Source organism: Bufo bufo, chromosome 4, assembly GCF_905171765.1.
Source record: "Bufo bufo chromosome 4, aBufBuf1.1, whole genome shotgun sequence".
Classification (NCBI taxonomy): domain Eukaryota; kingdom Metazoa; phylum Chordata; class Amphibia; order Anura; family Bufonidae; genus Bufo; species Bufo bufo.
The window spans coordinates 446,697,332-446,709,960 of NC_053392.1; the positions used below are offsets into that span (position 1 = coordinate 446,697,332).

At 48.6% G+C, this 12,629-nt stretch overlaps 1 protein-coding gene across 3 annotated transcripts in view; it reads left to right on the forward strand.

The window, feature by feature from the left end:
* Window positions 1-12,629, forward strand: part of LOC120998647 (dihydroxyacetone phosphate acyltransferase-like) — a 401,782-nt gene that overhangs the window by 260,062 nt on the left and 129,091 nt on the right. For all 3 annotated transcript variants that reach the window (XM_040429400.1, XM_040429402.1, XM_040429401.1), the window contains exon 12: window positions 7,233-7,370. In XM_040429400.1, the coding sequence (XP_040285334.1) occupies window positions 7,233-7,370 (138 nt within the window). The remainder of the gene's footprint in view (window positions 1-7,232; window positions 7,371-12,629) is intronic.

Genomic DNA, 12,629 nt, shown 5'->3' on the forward strand with positions numbered 1-12,629 from the left:
TGTTGCTGCTGCCGGCTGGACCTCCACATCAGAGCCACGGTTCTCACAGGCCACTTTATGGTGACGCTGCATATGTTGACGCAGGTCCGTGGTGCCAACATTGGCACCCTGGCCATGCTTCACCTTCTGCCCACAGATTCTACAAATGGCCATGTTCACCTCCTCCGACGGCTTAACAAAAAACTGCCACACCGCCGAGTAGGTGATTTTCCCCCCAACAGTCCACACTGACTGACTGCTACTGCCGCTGCTTCCGTGAACCCCTGGACCATTACTTTCCGGGCAGGCAGGATCCAGCGAAGCGGGTGGTCTACCCCGGGCACGTTTGGCTCACAACCCCCCACTGCTACCAACCTGCTGACTCCCGGCCACGCTAGTGACTTGCTGACTCCACCGCTGCCTCACGGCAAGCTGCAACCCTCTTCTCCCGATAATGAAGCCCCTAATTCACCAGTCTCCCAAGTGCGATCAGCTACATCATCATCATCGAGTACTGTCTGTACGTCACTGATGTCCTCCTCAACTGTCTCTGGGTCAGGAGCTCGCAACACCAGCTCCCATGCCACTCTCCTCATCACTACTTGCCTGCCTACTGTAGGAAGTGGCCGACATGTTGGCTGGCCAGTAGCTGCTGACTGTCCTCTAGTAGCTCGTCCTAGCTGTATAGTGGAGCTGAGCCCACAGCATATAATACTTCTCTGGCTGAGGGAATAGAAAAGGACAGAGGCAGGTTGAGGACAGGTGAGGGCACAGGGCCTGCTGATCTGACCATCTAAAACATTAGGGGTTAGGGTCTGCTGCTGAGCTTACCATCTAAAACATTAGGGTTGAGGGTCTGCTGCTGAGCTGACCCTCTAAAACATTAGGGGTGAGTGCCTGCTGCTGATCTGACCATCTAAAACATTAGGGACGAGGGCCTGCTGGTGACCCTCTAGAACATTAAGAACAAGGGCCTGCTGGTGACCCTCTAAAACATTATGGGCGAGGGCCTGCTGGTGACCCTCAAAAACATTATGGGCGAGGGCCTGCTGGTGAACCTCTAAAACATTATGGGTGAGCGCCTGCTGGTGACTCTCAAAAACATTATGGTTAAGGGCCTACTGGTGACCCTCAAAACATTATGGGCTAGGGCCTGCTGGTGACCCTCAAAAACATTATGGGTGAGGGCCTGCTGGTGACCCTCTAAAACATTATGGGTGAGGGCCTGCTGGGGACCCTCAAAAACATTATGGGCGAGGGCCTGCTCATGACCCTCTAAAGCATTATGGCATTATGGTTGAGGGCCTGCTGCCTTTTAATATACCCCCTTTTAATGCCCCCAGTTGAGCTAATGTCCCCATGGTGCCCCCATAATGTGCCAGTATATAATGCCCCATATATAGTGCCCCAGTAGATGCCCTCAGTTCTCCCATAATTTGCAAGTATAAAATACCCCTTCTTAGTGACCCCGTAGATGACCCCTTAGTACTCCTCTCTCCCCTTCACCATGGTACCCACCATAATGTGCCCCAGTATAAAATGCCCCTATACAGAGCCCCCCATATAAAATACTCCTTCTTTGTGGCCTCAGTACATGCCCCCAATAATGTGCCAGTAGGAAGTGCCCCCATAGTGCCACCCAATAATGTGCCAGTAAAAATTGCCCCCGATATTATGCCAGTAAGAAGTGCCCCCATAGATGCCCCCACAGTGCTCCCCAATAATGTGCCAGTAAGATGTGCCCCATGGATACCCCCACAGTGCTCCCAATCATGTGCCAGTAAGAAGTGCCCCCCAATCGTGTGACAGTAAGAAGTGCCCCCCATAGATGGCCCCCCAATCTTGTGCCAGTAGCCAATATTGTACCATATAAAAAAATAAACTGTTATACTTACCTCCATGGCAGCGATGCGATACAGGCCTGTACGGCTTAGGCGGTGTGATGCCGCCTGCCTCGGCCTCTGATGGGCTGCAGGCACTAGGCCTGCAGCCTATCAGAGGAACGGGAAAAGGAAGACGCCTCTACCTCCCCTGCCCTGCAGCACATCCATCTGTATCGCTGTCCTGAGGATGGCGATACAGATGACTATGGGGATGAGCGCTTCCACAATGGATGCACTCATCTCCTTGTGCCCTGCCACCGCCACCCACTTGTAAGCAGGGCCGCGCCACCTGGTGCGATCGCCTTTACTTTGCCTAATTGGCGGTGCGGCACTGGTGGCACCTCCTAAAATTCTGCGCCCGGGGTACCGGCCCGCCTACGCTACACCACTGGTTGAGGGTGATAGCCGGGTGTCATAAAACTGTCCCAGGCTTTGGAGAGTGCTGCCCTGCCTCTGTTGGAACTGTGTGTTCCCCTCGTCTACCCTCCTCGGTTGGCCAAGGAACTACGTACTCTGCAGCCAGCGTTGTTAGATGGAAATTTTTGGAGCAATTTTTCCACAAGGACCTTCTGGTATTGCACCATTTTGCTCGTCCTCTCCACCAAAGGAATGAGAGATGAGAAGTTCTCTTTGTAGCGGAGGTCGTAAAGGGTGAACAACCAGTAATCGGTGTTGGCTCAGGCAAATTGGGGTAGGTTTTGAGAAACCACTCAACTACTAGGTTGAACACATGGGCTAGGCATGGTATTTGTGTGAGCTTGCCGAGCTCCAAAGCCACCACCAAGTTACGGCCATTATCAGACACAACCAGGCGTGGTTGTAGGTTGAGTGGCGAGAGCCACAGATCAGTCTGGTCCCTTATCTCCTGCCACAGCTCAGCGGCAGTGTGCTGTTTGTCACCTAAGCACATCAGTTTAAGCACAGCCTGTTGCCGCTTCCCCACTGCAGTGTTACACTGCTTCCAACTACTGACTGATGTCTGAATGGTTCTGCAAGATGATAATTCAGAGGTGAAAGTGGAGGAGGAGGAGGTGGAGGAGGAGAAGTGGGGGTTGCAGCCACTAACGTAGGAAACCCTGATGGAAGTAGGGCCCACAATCCTTGGCGTCGGTAGCACCTGTGCCATCCCAGGGTACGACTCGCTCCCGACCTCCACAGCGTTCACCCAGTGTGCCGTCAGGGAAATGTAGCGTCCCTGGCCAAAAGCACTTCTCCATGTGTCAGTCGTTAAGTGGACCTTCCCAATAACTGTGTTGGTCAGGGCACGGGTGATGTTACGGGACACATTCTGGTGTAAGGCTGGGACTACACAACGTGAAAAATATTGGTGGCTGGGAACAGAGTAACGCGGGACGGCTGTGGAAAGCCTCAGTGTCCACAAGCCTAAATGGCAACATTTCCAGGGCCAGCAATATGAAAAGGTGCGCATTTAATGCAAGGGCTCTGGGTAGGTGGATGGGTATTTGCGCTTTCGTTCAAAAGCCTGGGTTATAGACATCTGTATGCTGCGCTGGGACACAGAAGTGGATGTGCTAGCTGATTGTGCTTTGAAGGTCGAGGTGCATGGCGGGAGGCATTCGGGCCTGTGTCTTGGACAGAGGATTAGCCAGCACGTAACACAAGGGAAGAGGAGGCAGTGGTGTGACCCGCAGACACTGATTGTGGACCCAGGTGTTCGGCCCACCAATTGCGGGCCTGTTTGGTGTGGCCTTCCTTCTCCCTTTTGCCACCCCACTGCCTCTTCTAGCCTGTTTCTGTGTTGCGGATCCCTCCCCCTCTGTACTGCTGTCCTTGTTCAGCTTGCCACCTTCCCAGGTTGGGTCCACCACCTCCTCTTCCACTTCCTCACTCTGGTTATCCTCCTGACTTATTGACCTAACAACAACCTCAGTTATTGACAACTGTGTCTCTTCCTCATTATCAACCTCTTCAGACAATAATTGCGGTTGACTTATTGGCAACTGTGTCTCATCATCATCATCCACCTCGTGAAACACTAATTGCCATTCCCCACCGCCATCTACTTCTGACTGTGGATGCTCAAGAGTTTGGGAATCCGGGCACAAGATCTCCTCATGTCCCTCTTTAAGCAGGCTTGCAAGAGGCCCAAATTAAGGAATGGCGATGAAAAGAGCTCCTCGGAATATCCGAGTGTGGGATCACTTGTTTGCAAAGACTCTCCATGGTGGAAGGAAGGAGGTTTAGGGCAAGGATTCTGTTGACCAGACTCTTGGCTACTGAGACTGGACTTTGTGAAAGACAGGGTGGTGCTTAACCGACTGGAAGCATTATCTGCTGCAATCCAACCGACCACCTGGTCGCACTGGTGTGACGTCGAGAGTGGTGCCCTGCGCCGCCCTGCAAACTGGGACATGAAGCTAGGTATTGTGGATGAGTGTGTTTCTTGTGCTCTAGCAGCAGGCACAGTTTCACCGCGCCCAGGGCCACTGCCTCTGCGTGCACCATCAGCAGCACGGACACTTCCCCGTCCCTTACTGCTCGCCTTGTGCATATTAAATGGTATATATGCTTGCAAGTATGTCACACGTACAGTAGCACAGGTTTTGTAAGTGTATGCGCAAATAAAGTACACAGAATGTCACAGATATTTTTAGGATGCGCAGACGTTAAACAGAATATGTAGCACAGATAATGTCGCTGTGCGCAGCGTCTATGAAAAAATTACACTGAATGTCACACATAATTTTAGGATGCACAAACATTATACAGGAGGTATAGCTCAAGTAATGTCGCTATCACCACCAGCTAATAAAAAATTACACTGAATTAATGTCACTGATATTTAGGTTGCACAAACGTTATACAGGAGGTATAGCGCAAGTAATGTCGCTATCACCACCGCCTAATAAAAAATTACACTGAATGAATATCACTAATATTTAGGATGCACAAATGTTATACAGGAGGTATAGCGCAAGTAATGTCGCTGTCACCACCGCCTAATAAAAAATTACACTGAATGAATGTCACTGATATTTAGGTTGCACAAACATTATACAGGAGGTACCGTATAGCGCAAGTAATGTCACTGTCACTACCGGCTAATAAAAAATTACACTGAATTAATATCACTGATATTTAGGACACGCAAATGTTATACAGGAGGTATAGCGCAAGTAATGTCGCTGTCACTAGCGGCTAATAAAAAATTTGACTGAATTAGTGCCACTGATATTTAGGATGTGCAAACGTTAAACAGGAGGTATAGCGCAATTAATGTCGCTGTCACCAGCGGCTAAAAAATTACACTGAATTAATGTCACTGATTTTTAGGATGGGCAAACATTATACAGGAGATGTAGCGCAGGTAATGTAACTGTCCGCAATGGACACCGTCTACATAAAAAATTACACTAGATGTCACAGATATTTTTAGGCTGCACACATGTTAGACAGGAGATGTAGCACAGATAATGTCGCTGTCACCAGCGGCCAAACAATTGCAAGCTATTTAGCGCAGGTTGCGCTAAAAATATATATTGCTGCCAGATACAACAATAGTCCTTAAAAAGACTTTTGGGTCTCTAACAATTCCACAAAATTTAGCACAGGTTGCGCTAATAATTATATTTCTGCCAGATACAACAATTTTCATTAAAAGGACTTTTGGGTCTCTAACAAGTTTTTTTCAATAAATATATTAGTATTTCACTCCCTACACTATCTGTCCCTGCTTCAGCATAGCTCTCCCTGACTAAGACTGAGCCGAACACGTGTCATCGGGTGCTAAATAGCACCAGATGACGCGTTTCGGCCAGCCAATCACTGTAATGCCAGTAGCCAACATGGCTACGGCATTACAGTGAATGGCAGTACTCACCTGCACGTTTATTGGCTGCGTAGCAGCCAACAAACATGCAGGGAGGAGACTCGAGCATCATGTGATGCTCGAGTAAAATTAGTGTTCGGTCAAGCATGCTCGCCCAACATTACTCTCTATCCTTTCCCTGAACTTCTATACAGAAAAATGAAAGTTCTAAAGTCTTTTCTACCACTGTCCCTAGCGCCTGCTGACGTCATTCCCTGCACTAAGTACATTGGAAAATGGCTGAATCCAAGATGGCTGAGGCTATTTATAGGGCTGTTACATCACAGGGCTGGTTGCTGATTGGTTGCATGCATCGCATTTTGGGTGATCCCTCGTTCCCAGAGTTCCTTGCTCCATTTCCTAACACGAGTAGCAGCCATTTTAATAAAAAATGTGATTCGTTAACACAAAGCGTGAGGAAATTTGGATTCGGTGCAAATCAAATTTTTCCTGAAATTTTGATCGAATTCCACTTTGTCAACTTCAATTCGCTCATCTTTATATATGAAGATGCAAAATATAATTTATTTTTTATGAAAAAGTGATTTTTATCCTGCAAAAGTAGTAAAACGTGTAAAAACTACAATATATATAAATTTGATATCACCATAACCATATGTACCCTAAACTGTATGTTGTTCCACAAAAAACAAGCCCTCACATAGCTCAGTCAACAAAAAATTAAAAGCTATGGCCCTTAAAAAGATTACAGCAAATTTCATGTTAGCAAATCCAGGTACAGCTCCTTCCTTTCTGAATGCTACCATGTCCCCAAACAGCAGTTTATGACCACATATGGGGTGTTGCTGTATTGGAAAAAATGCAACAGGAAACAATTTGTGGGGTGCATTTTCTCCTGTTACCCCTTGTGATAATGCTAAAGCAACATTTTATTGTGCAAATATATATAATTTTTCATTTTCACAGCCAAGTGTTTCTAATTTCTTTGAAATCGGAGTTAAATCGCTCACTGCGCTCCTCAATAAATTTCTTGAGGGATGTAGGTTCCAAAATGACTCCAAAATGGAGCTGTAGAATGACAGTGTGCATGAGCGATTACTATTAGGATAATTGGTAGGCTGTGTCTTACTACCTACAAAGGTAGACTCATTAGGTAGCTATTCAAGGTACAAGAAAAACATCAGATTAAAGGGGTTATCCAAGATCTATAATGCCCCCCCCCATATGCCTGGGCCCCTCACAGAGGTTGTACTTACCTCGCTCCCCAGCACCCGCGTCGCTTCTCATACCGCTGCATCAAGCCCCCCCCCCCCCCCCCCCCCCCCGGTTTGAGAAGCGACATGGGTGCCAGGAAGCGAGGTAAGTACAACCGCTGGGGGGGGGGGGGGGGCATTATAGATCTTGGATAACCCCTTTAATAATAAAATGTTGGTTTACTTTGCACCAATTTTTCTCCCAATGTTGTAAAGAGATATATTTTCCTCTCTAAATGGGAGGAATAATATCAAAATTGCAGGTATAGAAGAACAGTTCTGAAGATGCAATCATATTGTATTAATTTTATACTTTTTCTCTGGCAGGATTTTGAAGAGGGTTGTCTTCTGCTGGCTAAGTTCAATGCTATCAGCAGGACACCTTATGAAATGTTTATAACCGAGAATAATACCGTGGCTCCGTTTTTGTATGGAATGTTAAACTCAATACTTGAAGGATACCAGGTACCAAGTTAACTACAATTCAGCTATCTGCACAGTGCACACATACTGTCTTGTGTCTACATTATATATGAAACTTTTAAACTGAAATATTTATGGAATCCAACCATTTTTTGTTTCATTATTTATTGATTTAGGCAACCCCTTTCTAAAACTTGTAAGCCAGGTTTATGTCACCGTTTGTCTTTTTTTTCTGTCTAAAATAACGGATCTTTGATGGAAATGGCTGAAATGTTTGCAAAATATGCATAATTGAGCATAATGGATGCTAAAAAATATCAAAGAAGCACTTCTATCATTCTTTTTTCTTCTGAAAACCTAAAGATATGTCAAAACCGTTCTTACTGTTGCGTCATCCCTGCTACAAGTCTCCTTTCTGGTTTTCCTGTGCTGGTCTGCAATCTTTGGCCTCATGCACACGAGAGCGGTCCGTGGTAACACAGCCTGGATTCCTGTTGAGAGCAGGAGCTATACGAGTGTATTACATAGTGTATACATACACTATACGAGTGTATTACTGTAGTGCAGCGGCGGTATGAAGCGCACAGCGTCATAGCAACCAATGACGCCGTGCACTCCTGCTCTCAACAGGAATCCAGGCCGTGTTACCACGGACCGCTCTTGGCCACGGAACATGGCCGTGTGCATGAGGCCTTTATCTGCCTTTTCTCTCTACTATATTCATTGGAAATGGCTGCTGCTCTTTCAAAATTCCTTCCCATTTGGATGCAGCCTTGCCTACTAGTCCCAGAATACTGCTGTCTGAAATGGAAGTGTAAATGAGGGTAATGTTGTTTCCACCCACTGATCTTCCTCATGGCAGTCTGTATTCTCGTCAAAACACTTACATTTATTTATTAGGTTATGATGTTTAATTTCCTAATATAAAGGGGCTTATTAGAATAGCTGACAGATCTATGCATTTACTGGTTGTTTCATGTGGGGTGGCACATTTGCTGGTTGTTTCATGTGGGGTGGCACATTTGCTGGTTGTTTGTGTGGGGTGGCACATTTGTCTCTGCAAAGTGTCGTCATTCGACATAATCATCACAAATGTTATATGCATCTTTTAGTAACCCTTATTACTGTACATCTCATCCTGCATAATCATCACATATGGTATATATGGTATAGTCTTCAATTCAAATACACTGCATCACATGAAGGTGATTTCCTTGGTCACTTGACTCTCCTTCAGCTGCCATTTAATGGACAAGACCTCTGTTTAGACAGCACAAAAGACTTTATAAAACAAGGGAGCATAACTTACGAAATATAGAAAATAGCGCAGAATTTCAACAAAGGCTACATTAGTAAATGAAAAAGCCAAAGATTGCAGAACCTACTATTACGTAGCCTCTCCCTCCTACCCACACATATCAATACTTGCTATCCACCCGACGTGAGGAGGGGGAACGGATTCTATTAAAACGTAACTTTTAATCAATCAAAAAACTAAAATGAAATAATGTTCCTCTTATCATCCAAAACAATACACCACAGTGCACAAAAGTGTAGATTAAAAAGAGGCAAGAGTTACACGTATGGGTATCGGTTACTGAATCATGCAGTGTACCTCTTTAAGGATCTGTAAATCAGCTGGGATCTTAAGGTTCTGGATGCAATTGTAGGTAGATAACCCCGCAATGTTGTTCAGGTGTCTGTGCATAGACAAGATTCTTGCAGGGTCGGGGAGTGACTATCCCTAACTTAACCCTACCAAGAAGGGATCTGCTATGTTACCCTACCTATCTAACACAGAGCACCCACCCCGATAGGGGTGACCCAGTCCGGAACCTGTCCCTGTATATGAACAACTCCCTATTGGTGTCCCTGAAAAAATGCTCCCGATTTTGTCCATTCCTTGCCACCAGACTCTTCAGGGGATATGCATCAGAGATAAATTAGACTGAATATAATGCCAGATTTACTATAAATCTCTCAAAGGTAGAAAAAAAAGTTAAAAAAATGGATAAATTAATAATGAAACCACCCTCCAATGTCAGAGGGTTGCTGCATCCAACAAACAGGCACCCAAATCACAAAGCGAAAAAACGCCCGGTAATTGCTGTCCAAACTAACTACAAGTATTAACCCCAAACTAGACTCAGAACAGCATGTAATATAGAATCACAATTTTTTTTATTGGACATACACTTGTATAAAACATAGAAATCCGTATACATTAGCAGCTTTAAATCACACAGGATGAATATCCACAGGTCTGTCACATTATCTATACTAATAAAAGCCCTGTGTACGTGCTCAGGGCTGTTGTCCGTGCGTGTGTGCCGATTAGTGAAGTGCGCATGCGCAGAGCACAAACCAATCAGCACACACGCAGCGCACAAACCAATCAGCACACACTCCACACACACAGCAGGGTGAGTGTGTGGCGATTATATACTATCGGATCTGAGTTTTCTCCAATCCGATGGTATAATTTAACTTGAAGCGTCCCCATCACCATGGGAACGCCTCTGTTAGAATATACCATCGGATTTGAGTTAGATCGTGAAAACTCAGATCCGACAGTATATTCTAACACAGAGGCATTCTCATGGTGATGGGGATGCTTCAAGTTAGAATATACTAAGAACTGTGGACATAACGGCCCCCTGCTGCCTGACAGCACCCGATCTCTTACAGGGGGCTGTGATCCGCACAATTAACCCCTCAGGTGCCGCACCTGAGGGGTTAATTGTGCGGATCTCAGCCCCCTGATCGGGTGCTGCCAGGCAGCAGGGGCCAGACCCCCCCTCTCCAGTTTTAAATTCATTGGTGGCCAGTGCGGCCCCCCCCTCCCTCCCTCCCTCCCTCCCCAGTATTAAATTCATTGGTGGCCAGTGCGGCCCCCCTCCCTTCCTCCCTAGTATTAAATTCATTGGTGGCCAGTGCGGCCCCCCTCCCCCCCAATTAAAATCACCCCCCCATCATTGGTTGCAGCGGAGAGTTCCGATCGGAGTCCCAGTTTAATCGCTGGGGCTACGATCGGTTACCATGGCAGCCAAGACGCTACTGCAGTCCTGGCTGCCATGGTTACTTAGCAATTTTAGAAGCATTATACTTACCTGCGCTGTCTGTGACAGGCCGGGCGCTCCTCCTACTGGTAAGTGAAAGGTCTGTGCGGTGCATTGCTTATAGCGATTAAACTGGGACTCCGATCGGAACTCTCCGCTGCCACCAATGATGGGGGTGATTTTAATTAGGGGGGGGGGGGAGGGGAGGCCGCAATGGCCACCAATGAATATGATACAGGGGAGGGAGGGAGAGGGGCCGCACTGGCCACCAATGAATTTAATACTGGTGAGGGAGGGAGGGGGGGCCGCACTGGCCACCAATGAATTTAATACTGGGGAGGGAGGGAGGGGGGCCGCACTGGCCACATATTGCTTTTAATACTGGGGAGGGGGGGCCGCACTGGCCTCCAATGCTTTTTATACTGGGGAGGGAGGGGGGCCGCACTGGCCACCAATGCTTTTTATACTGGGGAGGGAAGGGGGGGTCACACTGGCCACATATTGCTTTTTATACTGGGGATGGAGGAAGGGCACACTGGCCACCAATGCTTTTTATACTGGGGAGGGAGGGAGGGGGGGGCCGCACTGGCCACCAATGAATTTAATACTGGGGAGGGAGGGAGGGAGGGGGGCCGCACTGGCCACATATTGTTTTTAATACTGGGGAGGGAGAGGGGGGCCGCACTGGCCACATATTGCTTTTAATACTGGGAGGGAGGGGGGGCCGCACTGGCCTCCAATGCTTTTTATACTGGGGAGGGAGGGGGAGCCGCACTGACCACCAATGCTTTTTATACTGGGGAGGGAGGGGTATCACACTGGCCACATATTGCTTTTTATACTGGGGATGGAGGGGGGGCGCCCTGGCCACCAATGCTTTTTATACTAAGGAGGGAGGGAGGGAGGGGGGGGGCCGCACTGGCCACCAATGCTTTTTATACTGAGGAGGGAAGGAGGGAGGGGGGGGGGCGCACTGGCCACCAATGCTTTTTTTTATACTGGGGAGGGGGGGGGCCGCACTGGCCACCAATGCTTTTTATACTGGGGAGGGAGGGGGGCCGCACTGGCCACCAATGCTTTTAATACTGAGGAGGGAGGGAGGCGGGGCCGCACTGGCCACCAATGCTTTTTATACTGGGGAGGGAGGGGGGCCGCACTGGCCACAAATGCTTTTTATACTGGGGAGGGAGGAAGGGGGGGCCGCACTGGCCACCAATGCTTTTAATACTGGGGAGGGAGGGAGGGAGGGGGGGCCGTACTGGCCACCAATGCTTTTAATACAGGGGAGGGAGGGGGGGCAACACTGGCCACCAATGCTTTTAATGCTGGGGAGGGAGGGAGGGGGTTCCGCACTGGCCACTAATGCTTTTAATACTGGGGAGGGAGGGAGGGGGGGTCTCACTGGCCACCAATGCTTTTAATATTGGGGAGGGAGGGGGGCCGCATTGGCCACCAATGCTTTTAATACTGGGGAGTAAGGGGGGCCGCACTGGCCATATATTGCTTTTAATACTGGGGAGGGAGGGGGGCCGCACTGGCCACATATTGCTTTTTATACTGGGGAGGGAGGGAGGGAGGGAGGGGGGGCCGCACTGGCCACCAATTCTTTTTTTTATACTGGGGAGGGAGGGAGGAGGGAGGGCCGCACTGGCCACCAATGCTTTTTATACTGTGGAGGGAGGGGGAGCCGCACTAGCCACCAATGCTTTTAATACTGGGGAGGGAGGGGGGGAGCCGCACTGCCCACCAATGCTTTTAATACTGGGGAGGGAGGGGGGCCTCACTGGCTACCAATGCTTTTAATACTGGGGATGGAGGGTGGGGGGCCGCACTGGCCTACTAGGGATGGAGGGGGCCGCACTGGCCACCAATGCTTTTAATACTGGGGAGGGGGGCCGCACTGGCCACCAATGCTTTTAATACTGGGGAGGGAGGGAGGGGGGGCCGCACTGGCCACCAATGCTTTTAATACTGGGGAGGGAGGGAGGGGGGCCGCACTGGTCACACTGGCCACCAATGCTTCTAATACTGGGGAGGGAGGGGGTCTGGCCCCCTGCTGCCTGGCAGCACCCGATCAGGGGGCTAAGATCCGCACAATTAACCCCTCAGGTGCGGCACCTGAGGGGTTAATTGTGCGGATCACAGCCCCCTGTAAAAGATCGGGTGCTGCCAGGCAGCAGGGGGCAGTTATGTACACAGTTCTTAGTATATTCTAACTTGAAGCGTCCCCATCACCATGGGA